Source organism: Asterias rubens, chromosome 1, assembly GCF_902459465.1.
Source record: "Asterias rubens chromosome 1, eAstRub1.3, whole genome shotgun sequence".
Taxonomy (NCBI): Eukaryota; Metazoa; Echinodermata; class Asteroidea; order Forcipulatida; family Asteriidae; genus Asterias; species Asterias rubens.
In genome coordinates, this window is record NC_047062.1 from 6,346,027 (window position 1) to 6,368,256 (window position 22,230).

Sequence of the window (22,230 nt, forward strand, 5' to 3'; positions counted from 1 at the left end):
GAGGGAAAGTTACGAATCGCGCGGGCGATATTTGCGCGACAGTGAAAATGACACGCTATTTTTCGATAATGGTTTTTGAACAGTGTAAAATAAACTGTGCTGAATTGCAATGCTGCGCGACCATCGCGCACTAAACAATATCGGCGCGAAACCGGCCTGACCGGGGGGTGCGATTTGTGTTTTGGCTGTTCTGTTAATTGTACTCACCGTGCTGATTAATGACAGCACTGTTTACAGACTACCTCCCAAGGTTACAAGCGGCGCCCATTTTTTCCAAAAGTTGAAAAAGGAGTTTATTCTTGTATTAAATTTATTAATTAAGAAATGCCCTTTGATGAAGAATACACAATTGTATTTAATTCACAACCTCTTGATAGGGAGGAAGGGTCGGTGGCACTCGACCGAACGTTGTACGAGTAAGTTCTGTACAGGCTTTTGTATCGAGTGTCCGCCTTCGGAGCCAATTCAATTAGTATTTTTTCTCACACATTAGTCGACAAATTTGTCATTGCTATGTCAGACTGGTCATTTCATATTTTGGAGAGAAACAAATTAGTCAATCAGTACTCTGTATCAACTTATCTACGGACAAAATTAGAAATAACAAATTCGTATTAGTCTTTAAAAAATATTGATTAGTAATTTCATTAGCTCAATTAGTAAAAATGTTTCCTATTAGTTAGTTCGGATTGAAAAATTAGTCATGAATGGAAAGACTAATTTTTATTGCGTAGTTGACTAATTTTTTCTCCAAATTGACTACTAGATGTTTTCAGTGAAGGACCTGGGAGGTTTTTTGTTTTAAATACAAATAGACGTTACTTGCATTAGTATATACATAGATACCATACGCTTCATCAGTTTAATATTATGCTTCAATGGGTTTTACTTTTAGAATGTAATGGTTCGATCAACCACGGTACATTCGATGGCAAACGCCCTACACACGTGACCCGGGATGCTAAACACACAATAATTTTGGTAGTTTCAGTCGAACTTGTAATTGCTTCGATATAGCGTTTACATACACACCAGCAACATGTGTGTACGATTTTAGCGCACGCACCAACGATGATGGTTGTTGCGCGCGACGTTTCGCAGCGCGGGTGTATCCGAGCTCATACCTTATTGCAGATAGCAAAAATCCGACGTCCCGCAAAGGATTGTGGGAAATATTTTGCACCTCCAGTTATACGGTCGTCACGTAACGTAACGTGTTCTACAAAGTTTGTTTGTAAACAATAAGTTTGTAAACATTGACATTGTTTGTGGTGGACGGTCATTCTGTGGCGGAAGACAGTTTCACCCACGAATGGGTGTACCTCCATGCTTTATTTAGCCATGTCAGATGTGTATTATTAATATAAAAAACTACGACAATAATGCCATCGGACCAGTGTGTGTGCTTTGCGACTCAACGGAAGAACGAGGGACTGTACATGTATGTACATACGTAGGTAGGTCCATGCATGTTCTTTTGACTTTGAATGAACACAAAATAGTTTAATAAAATATCAATAAAGCTTGTTGATGATTTAATCATGACCGGGTCATGATTAAATCATCAAGCATGTCAAACCCAACAAGCTGTAGGCTACAATTTGAGTATTGTATAGGCTAGATTTATGTGTGATTGGTGGTAGAAACTAAAAAAGAAACATAGGCCTATTCAATTATATATTCCTCAACATTTTTTAGAGATGACAGATATTGATATTATATTCATCATATAATATCAATATTCTGATAATGATACTGCTCATTAATTAGCTCATAGTCATATTAGTCATGACTGACTTTCAGGGCAGAGTGTTTGGTTATGATTTACAAGGCAAAAGATCATTCATAAATGCCTCAATCAGTTTCGCTATCTGCATTCCTGTTGTGGTGGAGAGCGCTTCACGTGGGGTCAGGGTGTTTAAAGTTAACGAGTGATAAAGACCAGCTGGAGCTGTTTATAACCGGTTGTTTTCGGATATGTTTAGATGCATAATATGCGCTGGTCTTGGTGCTAGATGTTTCACCGATACGGGCGATGTTTGTGAGTTGGCTGCGCTGGGTGTGAAAGCAAAACAAGAAACGTCTTGCACCAAGACTAACTACGCACACACCACACAATGCATCCGAAAACTGTCTCAGTCATTAAAATGCTGAACGACCACGACCCTGCCTGTTTTAAACGCCTTTTTAAGAACTTGACTTGTAACCACTCATTTATTCCCTTAGTTTTTGTCTGCTTTATCTTTCAGATAATTACTTGTGCATCAACATGCTTCGTGACAGGACTCATATTGGAAGCAGTTATTCTCCCAGTTCTGTGTTCACTCCAAAGATGTGATCTTTACTGTTGTTTTGTGGACTCGACCAACCACATCCTACTTCTTTTGCTGCAGGAGAGCTCATTGACCATCTTCTGAATTGACTAAAGGCTGTGTGTGTGTGTGTGTATGTGTGTCTTCATGCTCTTGAGGCCATTTTTGACTGATGACACGTAAATTGGCGATGAAAAGATAAATGTTAATTGCAGAATGAACTGTGACGCAAGCGTTCTGTCGGCTGTTGGGCTTTGAAAACACCTAAGGTATCGCAAGTGCTTCTTAATATGCCTGTGCGTGGCGTCCTGCGGTTGTAGGCTACAATTCTCAGAGAAAGTAGAATAATACAATACAATACAAACAATAACACTGTCCAAACGTCCATTTCCACTGTCTTGAAGAGTTTAAAGCTTCATTTATTCTGGTTACTTAAATCATACAATAGTACTTCATAATGCAAAGATTTAAATAGTACCAAGGGTTGCAATTGCAAAGATCTAGAGGGTTGTAGTTAACCGCCTCAGTACAGTCAACATGAACAATACCTGAGGCAAACAAGGGTAGATAATAATTGAGTGAAGTAAACTGCAATGTAAGTGTTTTTAAGGGGCCATGAAAATACCAAGTGTGTTATAAAGTTAATATTACCAATTTAAATATTTGAAGAAAAAAATTAAAGGATGGAAATTGTAAATAAAATAAGTGTTTGTAAATAAATATATTGAACAAAAAGTGTGACAGGTTTGGATTTATTTTCAGCAAGAGTTAAATTATGTGTACCCACAGTTATCAATGAAACCTTTAAACTCTCACCATAAAATGGGTCAAATAATTACAGATGCTGGTTAGATTGTGAACAATTGTTTTCACACCAACCCCGGGAGTTAAATTCACAACATGCATGATATAGCATTCACAAACAAGAATTTGTCACAGGTTTTATACATAGCTGCAGTTTTATCATGGCACAGTCATCTTTAGATTCCATTCCAACCTGTGGGTGTAGCAGATAGTCTGACCCCTCTTCTAGAGTCTTTTTGTGAACAAGGACTCTGACATGCATGACGTGTTTGCCAAAGGTGGCTGCAGCTTAATAAATATCAATTGTTTTAATGTTGGCTTTGTGAAGTCATGAGACAGCTTAATACATTACAAATTGCCTCTGGCAGTACTGAACCCATTATTAGTGGGCCCTGAACCACCTGACCACAGTGCCAGTCTACTTACTTGTTAATTTAAATCCAAATTTTGAAGATGCAGAGTTTGCAGAGAATCACATTTAAGTGCTCACAGTACTTCTTCTTTGATGGCAAGGTTTGAAATGACTTTTCACCCACTTAAACTACAAATTGAGACCTATCAGTATAATAAGTTTAGAATCAGGTTTAACAGATGTACAAATATAGCCTGTTATTTATAAAGAATATAAAAGCGAGTTACTGTATAAATAGTCCTCTCAATATGTCTTTTTATTAGTCTATCATAACCAAAAATGTATTAATTGGGATAGTTGCCCCCAAAATAATAAAGTTAAATGGTAACAATTTCCAAGTAAAACCAAAAGGATTTATTTTTTGAGGATGCCCAATGCAGAATCTATTTTTTTTATTGAATAAATCAAACTTATTTGAAAACAAAAATTTTAAAGAAATTATATTCTTTTTTCAAATTCCTACCTTAAGAAGGGTTTCGCTCATGTGACCTAGTCCTTGCTTTTCGAATTACAAACCTACAAAAACTCAGTCTCATATAATATGATAAAATTATAGACATAACAAACATACCATTATTACAGTACCAGTAGGTACGTCTAACAATAAAGCTTACAACTTGATGCTTTTAAGTTTATGGTACAGTGTACTAAAAGTATCATTTTTGTAATACATGCACAAAACAAAGCACAAAGTATGTAATTATATTATGCACAGAATCATGTTCGCACAATACGTGTACATCAAACTTGTATAAACTGAACCCTTGATAAAAAAATGTTTATGCTAGGACTACTTCTAAGTTCTAGAAACTAGAAGTATGCTAGGACCTACACCAGAACCTTGTCGTACTTGTCATGTCATGATCTACGGTATAACCATGGAGGTAGAAATAGGTTTATATTAATAAATATAAATATAAACCACAATTACTTAGTCACTTTTGGTCACTTTAATTTTGAACCATATCAGTGGTAGACCTAAAAAGTTGATGGTGTGAGAAATAAGGAAAAAGTATCATCTGCCACATAAAGTTTTAAAAATGTACAACTACCATGATTGAAAGCTATTCTATTTACGTCCACGTCATTGCTGATTAGTGGCATACAATTACAGATACAATCGAATCAAGACAATGTAACCATTGATGGGCTTTATCCATAGAGCTATATCTAGACTCTAGTCTAGACCAGGAATAAGAAATGATTGTATTTTTTGTAAAACAGTCATGACAGTCCTCGATCATCATGACCTTGCTTGGCAATGTTTCTCTGTTTTGTAACAGAAAAAATGTCTTACTTTTGTCATGGAGGTCGTCCATGCTTTTGTCGAAGTATTTATCAGCACAAATCGGAGTCACTGGTGGGAAGTTTTGGTTGTTATTTCCGATCTATCGAGGGTGACTGATGGTTGCGGGATGGTCACTGATCCGTGTTGCAACTTCTCGCCATTGACCTTGTCAATGTCACCACTATCCTCAATATTAAATAAAAGAACAAATGAGTGATGACCCCGAGTAATAAACTAAATAAAACACACGAAGAAATGACTACATGAGACCATGTTAAATTTAGATAATATATTTACAACAAAAATTATTTACAATTATGTACAACATTGGGTAAATCGGTGTAATCGTTAGTTAAACCCACAGTCAATTGAATCACTTATTATCGATTGGCCAAAGCAATCTTCTATCAATTAATGAATAAAAATCACAGATACTTGTACTTCAAAGTTACGGTAGCTCGTCTCTATAGTCTTTAGTCTCCCTGTACGTTCACGTACGATGAATGGCGATTGGCACGCAGTCTAGTATGACATCACACAGATGACGTTAAGTCTAGTCTCCACTTCTGGAGTTCACAGCGGCCCTCGTCTTTCAGTTCATCTCAAATAGGGAGTCTCATGGACGGGAGATCGAAGCCCCAAATAATGGCCATGGTTATTGTGCGGGCGAACTAACTTGAGGCGTCTTCAGGCTGAGTGTTGCGGTGTCGACCGGGGTTAGGAAGAATCGTTACTATGGCTCTGTTTTGCCTATAGTTTTTTTATCACAGATCAAACAAGACAGAATTCTTGTTGACTGTCTACCTGCTACTTCAGGAAGCTTCACGCAGTTGGTACAGTCTCTAAACACTCAAGCTCACCATCAAAACATGCTCTCAGATCGCCGATCAAAATCGTTCTGATCAAAACTAACATTTTCACTAGCAAACTCACTCACTAACTAAACTCCCAAAATCAACAAAAGAACAAACACCAACAAACGACAGACTAAACAACAACATTAACAGAGCTAAACGCGGACAATAACCACGGCCGATGTTTTACGTAATGTACTGTGACAACGAAAAAAGCGTCCTATTTACACGAAAAAAAGCACTGGAAAAATACAGGAGGGTGCGGTTTGTAGCAGCGGGAAAATTAAACGCGCGCGATTGGCTTAAGGCTATACGTCATGCGGGAAGGCTGTCAGTCTTCCGACGCCCTACAGGCGAAAAAATGTCGCCTTTGGAGTTTGTCTTTAACTACTGTGTCTTGGCACATTCACTTTAGCTAAAGATTACCTTAGTTCGTCTATGCCAGAACTATTTATTCTATCAATCAGCTCTTTCTCGGTCGTCACTCCTGCCACATCCATTTTGCAAACCGAACGATCGATCGTGTACGAACGTTAACGTTGAACGTTGTTTACTTTTTTGAGCGAGGTGCCAAATTTTTCCCACAGTCCTTTGCGCGCACATGCGCAGTTGTTCAAAATCACTATCTGCAATAAGGTCTATAGATATAGAATAGAATCATTTTAATTCTATATCTATGGTGTATCTATATAAAATATAATTCTTTATCTATGGTTGTTACTGCGTTTTTATCAGGGAATACCCAATTTCCAGACGTTTCGCAGCCAGCTATAGCTCTATGTTCGCAGCGCAACAATTTCACAATCAGGGAATACCCAATTTCCAGACGTTTCGCAGCCAGCTATTGCTCTATGTTCGCAGCGCAACAATTTCACTATCAGGGAATACCAATGGCAATACCCGTTTTTCTGGAGCATGCGCAGCGCACCAACGCTAATGATTATTGCGTTTTCGGGGAATACCCATTTCTAGCGCGACGTTGCGCAGCACACAAATAAGTTGTTATTGCACTGCCAGGGAATACCCGTTTGCCCGAAACATACGCAGACATTTAAACAATTTTGTGTCAGTTTACGAACGTTTGTATTAACTGGAACACCGAGTCAGGAATGTCTTCCGAGGACCACTCCATTGCAGGTATAGGCATTTGTTTGGTTATCGGTGCAGTTAGTATTTTCTTCTTATGGGGAAAGTTCAGGAAGAAAAAAGATACGATTGGCAAAAAGGAGAGTACAGTCGCCCATGACGGTTCAGGGGAGGATTCCTCTTTACTACCACAAAGCGTTAACTACCACTTCACCAGACAATGCAACTATTCCTGTGGGTTCTGCTTCCACACTGCCAAGACATCCTTCGTGCTACCAATAGAAGATGCTAAAAAGGGACTCCGCATGCTCAAGGAAGCGGGTAAGTATGTTATCATATTCCCCGACAATAAACCTAACTCTATTCATTTGCCGTCAACACATTTATAATAAAATATAAAAAAAAACCAGCAAGAACACAACGTCTTTTTCAAGAGAGAAACAAGAAATACAACTCAGTACTTTGTCAACACTAATGCTATAGTTTTAATTTCACTTATATAGTGATTTGTTTACACTTGCTTGTTAATGTTGGCTTATCCCTTAGCCCTGGCGGCTTTACACTTTCGTTTTGTACTACAGTGACGTCCTGGACATCAGGGTACATTTCCAGTGTACAGAGAAAGATTCAATTCAATTCAATTCAATTTATTTATTTCATCACAGATTACAAGTAAAAAGTGAAAATTGTTTTCCCTGTGTACACTAAAAAGATTAAAATTTGATACTTATAGAAAAACAAAAAAACATTACATTTTAAAAACACAGAATTAATTACAACTCGACATAGTGTTTTTTGTTAATTACAAAAACACGGTGTTCGGTTGGACGTTACGTGATGACGTAGTTCAAAAACATTGAACCATAAAGATGTTTTTTATACAATGCGTCGTTATTTGATAGTTAAGCTTGTATCACACTTTTGAACGCCTTGTTTCTTCACAAATGCAATATGTTTGTGTGAGATTGACATCAGTTTTTTTGTTTGCAACTTATGAAAGCCCTTTAAAAATCTAGCTCACCCCTGCACTGGATGCTGTACACAGATTTGATAATCAACAGCGCCCTCTTTGGTGGGCAAAAAGAGAGCGCTGTTGGGAATTCCCCCACAAACTTTCGCGCCATATGATTTTTACACATTTTATTGTTATTCAATACCTGATGACGTCATTATGACGTAATTAGGCCTGTGTTGTCTTAAAAATACTAAGGTTCAACTATCTATTGAGTTTTAAGGTTCAAATCGATCTCAATCTTGAGTTATGCCGTAGATAAGCTCAAAAGTTGTTTTTTTATGAAAAAAACACGAAGGCGAACTTTGACCCAGGGTAACGACCCGGAAGTTAAGGTGGTACGATTTTAGCGTTAACTTTTCAAATGTTGTCCAAGTCTTTATCTATCCGATGCCCAAGTATGAACATCATAGCTTTTATATTCGTTGAGATACAGCAACAAGCAAATGGTCCTTTTTTAACATTAAAAGCCCTGTCATGACGTCATCATTCTAAAAAAGTGGCGGTTTCATCAACTCACTGGTGCCTATGTACATAGTAAGTTTTAAGTTTATACAAGCTTAACTTTTGTTTAAAATTGCTTGGGAAGGTTCAGAGGTAAAGAAGAACACGAGGAAAATTAAATCTATGAACAGATTGTTGATAGCTTTTTAATTTTCACAGAAAGTAAAAGTGTAAATCTATTACATTTATACCTTTCTTTGCACAGAAAACAAATGCTAAGTTTAATACTTGTTAAAGCGATGTATTTTATTTGTTAAGAGCTAACTATGTGCAAAGTTTGAAGGTTTTGTGATCCTTGTGATGTTTAACTCAAGAGTAAACTTCTTAAAAGGTTAACTGGATTTGGGGAAACTTTATACGAAACAACAGTTTACTAATTTTAGACTTGTGAAGTAAATAACTGTAAAAGACTTATTTATTAAGTATTACAGAGGTTTTGCAAGTGTACGACACGGGTACAGATACAACTAAGATAACTGGGATGCACGTTAGATTTTGTTAGGCATTAAATAAACACTTATTTTGAAAAGCAATGATTTGTACACAAAGCTTTACCGTGTAGCGCGCTAAACACTGCCGTGAGTGCCGGATAGAAACACCCTTCACGAGTCGATGTCACGAATCCGCTTCCCGGTGTTTGATCAAAACATAACCAATGTTCGTCTTTTTCTGGTTGCATTTTCTCACATAATTAAAAGTCATACGAATCGCTGCAGTAGGTGGCCATCTCAGCGAAGCTTCGTCTTTAATTCCGTTTTGATAATTAAGCCATGAGAAGGGCGAACAGGGGAACAATTTGACGCCGAATATGATATGAGCGGACTTCAATTGTAAAATGTTGGTACACCATTAAACTAGCGCTACGTTGTAAGTACAATGACCTGAGACTTGTCAAAACATGAATCGAAATCACGCGTACAGTCAAACGATGCACTATTCCGAGCAGAACACACAGGCCTCGTGGACTGATAAAGGTGTGATCAATGGAGCGGAACGGCCAGCAAAAGCGCTTTTGCAGTGTACGCAGTTATCACGCGTGTCAACACATCCGTGGGCTTTATCGTCCGATTTCGACCAGAGTTTCAGGTCAAATTGGTATCATCTCTGTGGGAAAGTTTGAGCAGGATCACTCATCTATAATGGGATGCAAAATTTATGTTGAAATGTTACGTAGTTTTAGAGATCAAAAATTGTAAAATTGTTCAACCTTTGGTTTGAACCGGAAGTCAAGGTCAAATGGGGTCATTTTGTGTGTAGCGTTTTTTGAAGTTTGATCGACCTGTCCGATGATATGTAGATTGTCAAAATCCACCATGTGGTTCAGGAGTTATGATTTCTTTAAAATATTTAACTTTGATTTGTTGTAATTCAAAACCTGATGACGTCATCATGACATCATTAAGTTTGTGTGGTCTTATTATTAAGGTTCAATTGTCTGATGAGTTTCAATGTTAAATTCCATATCAATCTTGAGTTATGACAACAAATTGTCTTTTTTTACAAAAAAACACAAAAAACACAAAGGCAGAGTTTGACCTTCCGGTACGACCGGAAGATGAGGTCATACGATTTTGGCGTTAACTTTTCAAATGTTGTCCAAGTCTTTATCTATGTGATGCTTAAGTATGAACATCATAGCATTAATATTCGTTGAGATACAGCGAAAAGCAAATGTCGTTTTTCAACTTTAAAAACCTTGCCATGACGTCATCAATGACGTCATCATTCCCAAAAAGTGGCGGTTTCGTCTACTCACTATTGCCGATGTACATAGTAAGTTTTAAGTTTGTACAAGCTTTACTTTTGTTTAAAATTGCTGGAGAAGGTTCGCAGGGAAAGAAGAACGCGAGGAAAAAAACAAAAAAAAACAAAAAACAGAACAATAACAATAGTTGTTCGGCTGTTGGCCGAACACCTAAAAATTAATATAAGCAACAAATAGGCTAGTTCAAGTTTTACAAAGAGAGAAACGTTATCAAAATCTCACCATCACTGATTAAAATGGAAAACAACAACTACTACTAAGTTACCTTATAAAAAGTGAGTTAAAAATATGAAAAGCACTGGGTAAAAAAGATAGTCTGAACCGGTTTGTGCGAGTAGAGAGAGAACGGTACCTTCCTGATAGAAGAATGTGAATGAATGAGTGAAGTGGTGAGTTGGGTCCTGGGTGTTAACTTTCAGTTTATTTACATACTGTTTGTCTAGGATTTCTCTTATGGGTTTTACTTCGAAACCTATTATCTTGCTGGCAACCTTAGTGATACGATCACATTTCTTCTGATTTTTCACAGTTAGATTATTATACCAAACAATACAGCTAATAAAAGTAATGACAGACTGAATAATACTCTGGTAAAACAGGTGTAAAATCGAATCACGGACATTGAAAGATCGTAATTTCCTAAGAAAATAAAGCCTCTGATTTTCCTTGGCACACATTTTTTGAGTATTTTTGTTCCAATCCAGTTTGTTATCTATAATTGTTCCAAGATTTTTATATTCACTGACAATTTCGACTTCGTCATTCTTTATACAAACCGGATGAATAACTTGACGGATCTTACGAAAATCAAAAACAAGTTCTTTGGTTTTGGTTATATTCAAAGTGAGAAAGTTGTCATCACTGGACAAAGTGCTCTATTTCAATTAGTCTCATTGTTTTTGAGGATCAGACCAGTCAAGGAAGTGTCATCGGCGTACTTAACAAGAGAGCAAGATTCACTGTTACTATTAAAGTCACTGGTGTACAAAGTAAAGAGGACTGGTGATAGTACACGACCCTGTGGCGCTCCAGTATTTGTGAAGATCAAGTCAGAGAAAGAAGTTCTGATCTTTACACGTTGGGGTCTAGCTCTCATGAAGTCACTGATCCACAGGCACAAGTGTGGATTGACGTGCATGTTCTGTAGCTTCTGAACCAACTTATGCGGTTGTAGTGTATTGAAGGCAGATGAGAAATAAAAAAATAGTGTTTTAACGTAAGTTTTAGGTTGATCAAGATGACACTGGATATTGTGTAATAGTGTTGTTACAGCGTCATCCACCCCTCGCTTTGTACAGTATGCAAACTGGCAAGGATCGGCAAAGATCTTGGTATGTGTCAGCGTCCTATATAGGGCTAGCTTATCCCTCATACCTGTAATCCCTCGACAGGAGATGGATCACTTTAATTTCCAATATCAGTGATCTAGATAATTCTATCTGTGGTATTTGTGACAGGAATGGAGAAAGTCAACTTTTCTGGAGGTGAACCGTTCATTGTCCAGAGGGGGAAGTTTGTGGGAGAACTCGTCCGCTACTGCAAGGACGAGTTAGAGTTGCCAAGTGTTACTATCGTCAGCAATGGAAGCCTCATCAGTGAAAAATGGTTCCAAGATTATGGTTAGTCGTATAGCATGGTATAAAGTAACACCTGGGACCAATTTCATAGAGCTGCTTAAGCACAACATTTTGCTTAAGCAAACAAATCCTTGCTTAGTGAAATCAGATTACCGGCCGAGACTCCGATCATTGTTATACTAAGTAAGCAACAGCTAAATACCAGTCACAAGCAAGGCATGACATTTCCAATAACATGTGTAAAATAGGCAATTTTTTGTTTTGCTTAAGCAACTTTCGCTTAAGCAGCTCTATGAAATTGGCCCCTGGACTGTCTTACATCACAAAATGCTTACTGGACTAGAAATCGTTTTACTAAAACAGAATTGGGGAAAAAGACACATTTATATAAAGATCTATTTTTTAACTCGCTTGAATATTCCCTGAGCAAACAAAGTTCTGGGTCAAAAAGCTTTCAGTGTAACTGGGCTGCTAAATTGGAAAAATCCTTCATAAAAACTGTCATAAGGGAATCTGTTACTGTGCCTACATGTCGTAAAGCCCTTAAAATTGCTTCCAAGTGCGTTATTATATTGACGTTATTATATTGACGTAATAGCATCTTATACGTCTCTATGTTAAGTTATGTTATGTTATGTTACAGTTTACCATTTTGAACTATTTTAATTTCTAAGAGACTTAAACTCTAAATGGGAGGGATTAAAAAGTTAATCCAAAGGATTGTTATGAGGGAACAATCCATTTTTAGATTTCAAAATAAATCTTTTAGATTTGAATTTTAAGTGCTTTGGATTTATTTTTTAAATCTAGTCCATTAGTACACCCCTTTGGATTAACTTTTAAATCCCTCCCTAATAGAGTGTATCTCGCTTGTGTTAAAGTGACATGCATCTTTCACTACTTGACCTCGGGATTGTATATTTTAATTTTTCTTCATTTATTAATTTTTGCATGCAATTAATTTATTTTTGAATATATAAAAGCAGTCTAGCTACTCCACTACCTAGCTACATCCGCTACATCCTCATGGATGTTACCTCCATGTGTACCTTATTTATTACTTTTTGTTTTTACTGCTTTAACTACTTTGTTTCAAGTTGTGTAAATGGAAATAAACCAAGCATACATACAAAAACAAACTACTGCTATTTCATCTATGCCTATTATTACCTTTCACAGGTGAGCATCTGGATATCTTGGCTATTTCCTGTGATAGTTTTGACCCTGCAGTCAATGAAAAGATCGGACGTCAACAAGGGAGGAAAGATCACCTGGATAGTTTGCACTCTGTCAGGGATTACTGCCACAAGTATAAGGTATTCGATGAATTTGAAACCAACCTATACTCAATAGCTGTGATTTCCCCCCCCCCCCCCCCCCCCCCAATTCTAACTGCAGGCCTAAATTTATGTTTTGCTTTTCTGAAAGCATCAAATTAATGAGTATAAATGTCAAATCCCAGTATCCTCACTTTATGTGACCCAGCATAATACATGATTTAAAGGCAGTGGAAACTATTGGTAATTACTCAAAATAATTATTGGCATACAACCTTAAAGGGTGGCTGCAGTGGTTTTTTTTTTTTCATTTAAACGATTAAAGCATAACTTTTTAAACCTGAAATATTTTTTATATTTTTTATTTAATGCGCAAGTATTTTAAAAATGGTTTTCAAGAGAGTAAACGTTTGCATAAACGTGACGTCATGTCGGTAACCCGAGCCGTCGGGCCCCCTGGCTGTGCATATAGAGACGTGTACACTGTGTGGCCTGGTACCTAGGCGCGTGTAGTTAGGGACCAGACTCTTTTTGCCGACGATATGTTTGAATTCCCGACGTGACGTCGATGGTAGGGGCGGTAAAAATCCACAAAAGGGTCATTACGCAAGTCAGATATGTCGGGAATAAACAAAACACATTTTATTGATGTTCAATACATATATCAGAAATAAATGACAGCAAAATTAACTGTTTTATTTTAATTCACTGCAGCATCCCTTTAATAATTGGTAACGAGTAATGGGGAGAGGTTGAAAGAATACAAATATTGAATGCTTCGAGTGCTATGGTTAAAGCCATTATACACTTTCGGTAAACAGTATTGTCCAAGTCCCACACTTCATGTATCACAACTAATATATAAAATAACAAACCTGTGAGAATTTAGGTTCAATCGGTCATCGGAGTCGGGAGAAAATAACGGGAAAACCCATTATTGTTTCCGCGCGTTTCGCCGTGCCATGACATGTGTTTAAAATAAATCCGTAATTCTCGCTAATGAGAATTTATATTGTTTTAATGTTTTCTCAAAAAGTAAAGCATTTCATGGAACAATATTTCAAGAGAAGTCTTTCACCATTACCTTCTGTAAACCCTGTAAATTATTTGTAAATCTGTGAACTTTTTTTTTTCTGTACCGAAAGGGTACAATGGCTTTAAAACTACGACTCCCGAGGTGATTTCCGGGGCGTTATATTTTCCAGAGGCGCAGGGAAAATAGAACGGTCAGGGGATCACCTCGGGAGTCGTAGTTTTATTAACCATAGCACGAATTGGCAGTCTATGTTTGTTTATAACATCCCAACAGACTATTTATCATCTTTGTACACGTAACGTTCGTACGCGCGTTTCAGATACACAGATGCACAACTGATTGGGTTCGAGGTGGGTAAAAAGACGTCTAGGTACTGCACGCCGTGTGATAGTCGTCGGACTATCACACGGCAAACGATGCACTATCACACGGCCGCCGTCTAGTAAAACTAAGACATACCATGTGACGTGCTCTAAACCAATGAAAAGGCAGAATTTTTGTATAATATAAATATTGTGAGAAACTGCTTCCTCTGAAGTGATGTAGTTTTCTAGACAGAAGTTATTTTCCACGAGTTTGATTTTGAGACCTCAGATTAAGAATTTGAGGTCTCGAAATCAAGCATCTGAAAGCACACAACTTCGTGTGACAAGGATGTGTTTTCTTTCATAGTTATCTCGCAACTTCGCCGACCAATTGAACTCAAATTTTCACAGGTTTATTATTTTATGCATATCCTATGTTAAGATACACCAAGTGAGAAGACTGGTCTTTGACAATAACCAATAGTGTCCAGTGTCTTTAACAAACCTTTGAAAGTTTTAGCTCATCGGAGTCAAGAGAAAATACTAACGGAGAAACATTCTATTTGCCAGGTAAGAACGATGATGAGGAAATATCTGTTTTAGATGAGGGAGCCCCAAACATTGCCAGATAAGGATCACACTGAGAATCAAATTCCCTTGCAAGGCTCCAGTGCAGGATTCGAACCAGGGTCCACTGAGGTGAAAGTCAGGGAATAAACCACCGAGCCAACCTGAATGCTCCAACTGGCTTAAATAATAATATAATATTAATAATATAGACATTTATATAGCGCCTTTAACACAGATCAAAGCGCTGAACAATTTTATTTTCACAGGTTGCTTTTAAGATCAACAGTGTAATCAACACGTACAACAAGGATGAGGACATGGCAGAGTGTATTCTGGATCTGAACCCATGCCGTTGGAAGGTTCGTAATGCAGCAGCAGTGTTCTTTGTATTGTGCATTAATATAGTGAGTCTCACTATACCAGTCGGTATAGCTAGACCAATTTTAGTGGTGGGCTCTAAACCCAATTAGTCCATCAAAGGCGAGTGGTTCACGAAATTCTTCATGTACATGGGCCATCGATGCTTGAAGTGCGATCTGGGGTCAGTACCAGTGGGTTCACTTACCATTCAGAGACAACATTGTGGAAGACTTGCACAGTGTAGGCCTGTACGCAGGGAATGACTTCTTCTGGATTGTTCGAATTGTTCATGTCAAAATATTGTAGACTATATGAGTTATAAATTATTATAATACTGCAAACACAATCCATTTATTTCTAGGAAACATATGGCAACCCTTTTTCTAAATTTCTCTCCCAAATTATGAAAAACATGCTCCAGATATTACAAAACAATCTAATTTTTCTAGACTAACCTTATTGAGTAATAATTAAATTCCAGTTGTTATTTTCTAAGCCTTATAATGCAACCCCTTTTCTTCAATTTTCTCCCCCAAATTGTAAAAAACTTGCTCCGGATTTTACGATTTAATCAAAAAAATTCTAGGCTAACAATTTAATAATGAATAAATTCCACTTAAACAAATAACTTGAAGAGCAAAACGTCATAATGTTAAAAATGCATAACAATTTTTCCGCCACTTAGAATGAAGACAATTAGTTTGTTTTGGGTTTGTTTTTTCCCTGACAGGTTTTTCAATGTCTGTTAATCGGGGGTGAAAACAGTGGAGAGGATGCCCTTCGTAATGCTGAATCCTACGTCATCACTGAAGAGGAGTTTCAAACGTTTCTACAAAGACACAAAGATGTCAAATGCTTGGTCCCAGAGTCCAACGAAAAGGTAATAATGGTTACAGCAAAAGATCCAAGCAAGAGGAAGAGGAGCTTGTAACATGATGTTTTGGAAGTGTTAAGAATCTTTGGAAACAACTTGACATAATGTTTAATGCAGTAGAACAAGTGTATTTGAAGGATAACGAAATGGGCTCGCTGGAGGATCTTAGTTAATAATTAAAATAATAATAATTAACCTTACTTGTATAGTGCTTTTTACAAAAGTGATACAAAGCGCTTACGAAAAACAATAGCAACCAAACAAAAAGATAAACTACATGTTTTACAGACAAAACAATGCAATAACAATGATTCAATCTAGAGTAACTTAGGATAGAGGTGGGTTTTGGTTAAACGAACAGATTGAGGAAGACGATTCCAGCATTTTGGCCCAGTTGCAGCTAAAGCTTTAGTTGACCATAGTTCGAGTATACGATAGGGCATATCCATGAACGCAAGCTAATCGATGATGGTTGGACCTCTACCTCCATGATTGGACTAGTTAAGTCTATAGTTGATAATTGGATAAATTCGCAATCAGCCAGTCGGGGTTGCTTTGGTCAATAGCTGTTTTAATAATACAGTGCACAGAGAACCAGTGATAACAAAGTAACGTGATGTTTCCAACATGTGCAAACAGCATTACTCAACAACGTAAAGGGAACAACTAAGTTAAATTAAGAAAAAAACGTCATGTAATAATGATGTGAAATACATGGAAACACCTCCTACAAAGCACGAATGATGTGCTAGTAAAGGAGCTATACTTCCAATCGTTCTCATAAAGCCATAAGTCGTCTTTAATTTGAATGCAAAAAAGTTGAAATTCGTTGCACATAAATAAAAAAGAAAACGCAAACTAGCAGAAAAATCATGTTCGCTTCGGTGGGTCTTAATTTGAACGCGTCAACTGTGAATGGGTAATAGAAATTCAACTTGGTCAAAGTGTAGTCTTGAATGCCCTTTAATAAAATTGAATGCATTAAGATCCCTAGTTTAAGAGGATTAGAGGAAGATGCTTGAATTTCAATGCATATTAATGAAATTGAATGATTTATTTCTGAAATTTGCAGGGAAAACCTATAAAAAGCTTGCCATAAATATTGGGTAATGTTCGTTAACAATATTGTCTATTGTCAAATCGTACAAATTGTACGTGCCACTTTAATCTATGCATACAACGATAGACAATAATAAATGGCAACCAGTCCAATCTAGTAAGCCACAATTTGTAATACAAAAAGATCTACTTTTTGGTCATTGGTTCGTATAGGGTCTAAGTACTTTTTGTGTAACACAAAACAAATGTTTAAAAGAGGATGGCAGAATGCTTCCCTGAAAATAGTACTTGCTGAGGTGCTGTATTTTACCAGCTATGGTAATATTATACCATAACTGGTAAATACGTTTTACATGCTAAAACTGAGAAGAAATTGTTTTCGTGACATTGTTTTGTTTCTCACAAAACTACAGCACCTCAGCAAGTAATATTTTAAGGTTTCTACTGTCATTATCTTCAAACGATGTTGGCCTAAGTTTAGTGTAAATCTGTGCACATTTTTTTTTTGTGTTACAAAAAGTAGGACTACCAAAATCCTGATTTGCAGACTCAAGTACACGATCTAACCTAAATATTCCCACCATCTTGCATTAGACGCAAATTCCCACGTCCCCTTTGCTCCTTCCGACTTGTGTGCTTATTTTAAATATTGTTTCCAAGATCAGCTGTTTGAAATGTCACTCTGCCTCAGATTAAAAAACCTGCTTTGTGCAGCACATTGAATCATTATGAATGAGCATTGAACACCAACCCTATATTAAATTGCTTGCAATTATTATTATTATTTTTTTCCTTCACCAGATGCAGAACTCCTACCTTATCCTTGACGAATACGTAAGTTCTCTGCAGCCGATTTCACGAAACGCTAGGATTGATCCTATCTCGAGTTAGGACGAGTAACTCATCCTAACTTAGGATTAACCTTAAGGTCTGCATGCTACAGTGCAGGGTTGGGACCCGTCCTAGGTCCTAAGATTAATCTTAAGTTAGGAAGAGTTTGGTGAAATCGACGGCTGACAATAAAAGGACAATACAATAAGTTTATATATAGTCTGAAAAGGAAGACAAATTATTGATAAGCGTAACTTTGTGTTTGTATATTTGTTTGTTTTCTACATAGATGCAATAATAGCATCGGGGATTCACAATATTTTGGTTCGGTGGTCTATACAGGTAGAAAACATCTGGTCATGGGTTCGAATTCAACTCGAGTATGAGCCACACATGATGACCCAAGAACCTCTATGCACAAAAATAGTAATTACGATCTGTGTCAGGACAAAAAAAACCAAAATAACACTCGTTTAGATTGATAATTAGTTTTAGAATTGTGCATAGGAAAGTTAAAGGAACACGTTGCCTTGGATCGGTCGAGTTGGTCTTTGAAAAGCGTTTGTAACCGTTTGTTATAAAATTGATATGGTTAGAAAGATGTTGTAAAAGTAGAATACAATGATCTACACAAATATGCCTCAAAATTGCGTGGTTTTCGTTTTACCTCGTCGACTAACACGGTCGGCCATTTATTTCAAATGTGGCACAGAAGTCCTTAAGACAGACTCGCACATTCTCCGAAGAAACACAGAGACACCTTGAATAATGCGCAACGTATGGCTCTTAAAAAAAAAATACATAATTTAATTTTAAAATGTAGCTTTTCATCACTGAATATTTACTGGCCCTGCTGCCCTGCCCATCCAGTCCAACGCTTCAAACTACCTTATTACTGAGTCACACAGAAAATGCTGTTAAAGCTTGTCAAATTCTAAAAAGCTTGTCAAAACCTAAAGCACTTTAAACTTGAGCAGCATCCTATTTATTTATTGATTTTATCTTCCTTTTAACAGATGCGATTTCTAGACTGTACCGAGGGTACCAAGAAACCTTCCAAGTCGATACTGGATGTGGGTGTTGCAGAAGCTCTCAAGTTCAGCGGCTTTGATGAGCAAATGTTTCTCAAACGAGGTGGCAAGTACACGTGGAGCAAAGGTGATATTAAACTGGATTGGTAAACTTCCCTTGGAGTACGGACAAGAAAGCGCCTCAATATATTCTTTGTCATGTATTCATTGTCATATATATTGTAAAATCATGGGCAGTGGTAAGACACTCCTGGTAGGTTTGCAGTAAAGCAAAGCTTCCAAAAACAGTAGTGTAAGTCATAAATGCCATTTCTTTCTGAGATTTACATTTATTGTTTATTAATATTTTATTGGCTATAGGCATACTCCCGTGGAGGAATCAATGCCTCAAATTCACGGCACAATATCTTTAATAGAAATGCTAGAGAAATATTTCAATATTTGTTGTGTACTGGACACCTTTGGTAATTGTCAAAGACCAGTCTTCTCACATGTTGTATTCCAACATGCATTCAATAACAAACCTGTTGAAATTTGAATTCAATTGGTATTCAGAGTGGCGAGATAAAAATGGAAGAAAAACACCCTTATAGCACAAGTTGTATGCTTTTCAGATGCTTCAAATATTCTAAGGAGAAATTACCTCTTTCTCAAAAAATATGTTACTTCAGAGGGAGCTGTTTCTCACAAGGCTTTATAAATTAACAGCTCTCCATTGCTCGTTATCAAGTGAGTAATTATGCCAACAATTGCTTTGAGTAACTACCAGTAGCGTCCAGTGCCCATAACATGTTGAAAATTAACACTATTGCCCAAGTTGTACTCCCCTTTGCTTAAAACGCGAGGCGCTGTGTCCTATACCACGGCTATAATTTACACAGGGTATTTTTTTAATTGTGTATTATATTTAAACTAGTCACCCACCTGCAGGAATTGTATAAAATGCCAGGCAGGCCTTAACTATTACTTCGGCAGCATTAAAAGAATCAGAATTATCCCACAAATCAGCGTTCTTTTCATGTTCCATGTCGGAATGATTTTGTCTTCAGTAAACTGTCCAACACTGTTTTAAGTTCTTACTCCTATAGCCAACCTCAACGTTATTGTGATTGAAGGTTATGTATACGGAATATTAAATTGAAAACATGCCCACCTTAAATTTTGGGGTTCATTACACTTTTCAGTCAGTTCCTAGAACTAAATATTTCGATAAATCGAGCGCCCTCCACTGTCGGGTTTCGGGCGCTCCCATAACTCCAAAGTGTGCTTCACTGTCTTCATTCTTACACTACAGGTAAATTTCCTTTTTTTTCTATTACATATTTCCCATTCAAAATAGACTTATGTTTATAATCTAAGTTTGACATTATAGTAGACACAGTTATCAGAAGTTAATGTCTGTAACGAATCTGCCGTTTATGCTGTAGTTTGGTTGACGTTTTTTATATATTGTTGTTGTATATATTTAGTAATTCAAGATGGCGCGGCCCATTACAGTAGACTTGATTCCAGTCCCGTTCTCTAAGCATATCCGCCGTCAAGTCCCGCGACTCGGCACAGGTTTGGGAAGTTTTCTATGCTAGGCAATGGGACGGAAAATAACAGGACTCACAGGATTTGTACTTGAGTCAAGTCTAGCCATAAAGCTGTGACGGGATGTGTTCTGATGGTTTAGTGGTTCTCGTTATCTTTTATGATAAGTAACTTGTTATGATTTATTGTTAAGTGTTTAAAGATGCTATGTCAGTGTTTTCGCCCAAACATTAAAACATTTTTTTTGAGTGAATGGTATTTCAAACAGTATCACCCGCTCTTACGAAAAAAGGTTTAACTTTTACTTTTAATGGTCAGGAACCATGATTTTTTTTCACAGCTACTAATAATTGGCGGACTTTTTCGAGCAATGGCTCAAATGAAAGCTTGTAACTTTCTCGACCCCCATCAAAATACCTATTGAATTTTAAATTAAAAAAAATTGGGTCAAATTGGCCAAAAATTTGACCTAGCATCTTTAACCCTCTAGTCACTGCACCGCCCGAGTTTCTGAAAACCAATTTTTCAAGATTCTTGCAGTAAACAACTGGAATCGTAGTTCAATTTTTAACAGATAGCTTAATATTTATGCACAATTTTTTACCCTTTCGGTAATGTTTGTATAAAAGTACAAGCTCCCATTGGGAGCAATAATCGGCTCTCTAATATTTTTTTGTAAGGATAAAATGGACACAATAGCTTTCAAGGCTTTTATCTGACTCTATATAACAAATATTAGAGAGTCAGATAAAGGCCTTGAAAAGCTATTGTGTCCATTTTATCCTAGGAGAAATCTAGGAGAAAGCAGTAGGCCCTATATTTGTTTGAGTGTAATGCAGTGAATTTCGTGGCCAAAAGGTTGATTTGACGTTTATAATAACATTTTGTTTTCACGTAACTGGTTGAAATTTAGATTTACTGACTGATTTGTATATAACGTTATCTCTATTCAGTTGTTTTAATAAACGTGTAAAACTTAATAGTTTTACAGACTACCCCGATTGTCTGATAGCCTAAAAGTTGGTTTTAATCTCACGTTAATTTAAATTAGTGCAAAGGTTGTTCAATAATTGTCTGTGTAAATAAACAAAAACTTATCAGACCTGCATTTAACAGTTCAGATAAATAGGGAGAGTTTCAAATTTGTTCATCAGAACATTAAAAGATTGGTTTATTTTCAGAGAACCTTCTACAAAAAAGGATCGTATGTGGTTTGAAATTTCGATGTGGCATGGTTAAAGTTTCTGTGTATATACAACCACTCGTTTCAAACAGTATCACCCGCTCTTACGAAAAAAGGTTTAACTTTTACTTTTAATGGTCAAGAACCATGATTTTTTTTTCACAGCTACTAATAATTGGTGGACTTTTTCGAGCAATGGCTCAAATAAAAGCTTGTAACTTTCTCGACCCCCATCAAAATACCTATTGAATTTTAAATTAAAAAAAATTGGGTCAAATTGGCCAAAAATTTGACCTAGCATCTTTAACCCTCTAGTCACTGCACCGCCCGAGTTTCTGAAAACCAATTTTTCAAGATTCGTGCAGTAAACAACTGGAATCGTAGTTCAATTTTTAACAGATAGCTTAATATTTATGCACAATTTTTTACCCTTTCGGTAATGTTTGTATAAAAGTACAAGCTCCCATTGGGAACAATAATCGGCTCTCTAATATTTTTTTGTAAGGATAAAATGGACACAATAGCTTTTCAAGGCTTTTATCTGACTCTATATAACA

General features: G+C 36.8%; 1 protein-coding gene across 1 annotated transcript; it reads left to right on the forward strand.

Moving 5' to 3' along the window:
* Nucleotides 1-6,659: 6,659 nt before the first annotated feature.
* On the forward strand, nt 6,660-19,456 carry LOC117291735 (radical S-adenosyl methionine domain-containing protein 2-like). Its single transcript, XM_033773608.1, has 7 exons — nt 6,660-7,077; nt 11,495-11,656; nt 12,794-12,930; nt 15,069-15,161; nt 15,893-16,042; nt 17,897-17,929; nt 18,943-19,456. Exons 1-7 carry the CDS (start codon nt 6,780-6,782, stop codon nt 19,105-19,107), a joined length of 1,038 nt encoding a protein of 345 aa, XP_033629499.1. The 5' UTR covers nt 6,660-6,779; the 3' UTR covers nt 19,108-19,456.
* The last annotated feature ends 2,774 nt before the right edge of the window (nt 19,457-22,230 follow it).

Excerpts from the sequence above, each read along its gene's own strand:
- LOC117291735 (XM_033773608.1), top strand. The coding sequence starts at position 6,780 with ATGTCTTCCGAGGACCACTCCATTGCAGGTATAGGCATTTGTTTGGTT. Across the intron at positions 11,657-12,793 it reads AAAATGGTTCCAAGATTATG|GTGAGCATCTGGATATCTTG; the intron begins GTTAGTCGTATA and ends TACCTTTCACAG. Across the intron at positions 17,930-18,942 it reads ACCTTATCCTTGACGAATAC|ATGCGATTTCTAGACTGTAC; the intron begins GTAAGTTCTCTG and ends TCCTTTTAACAG.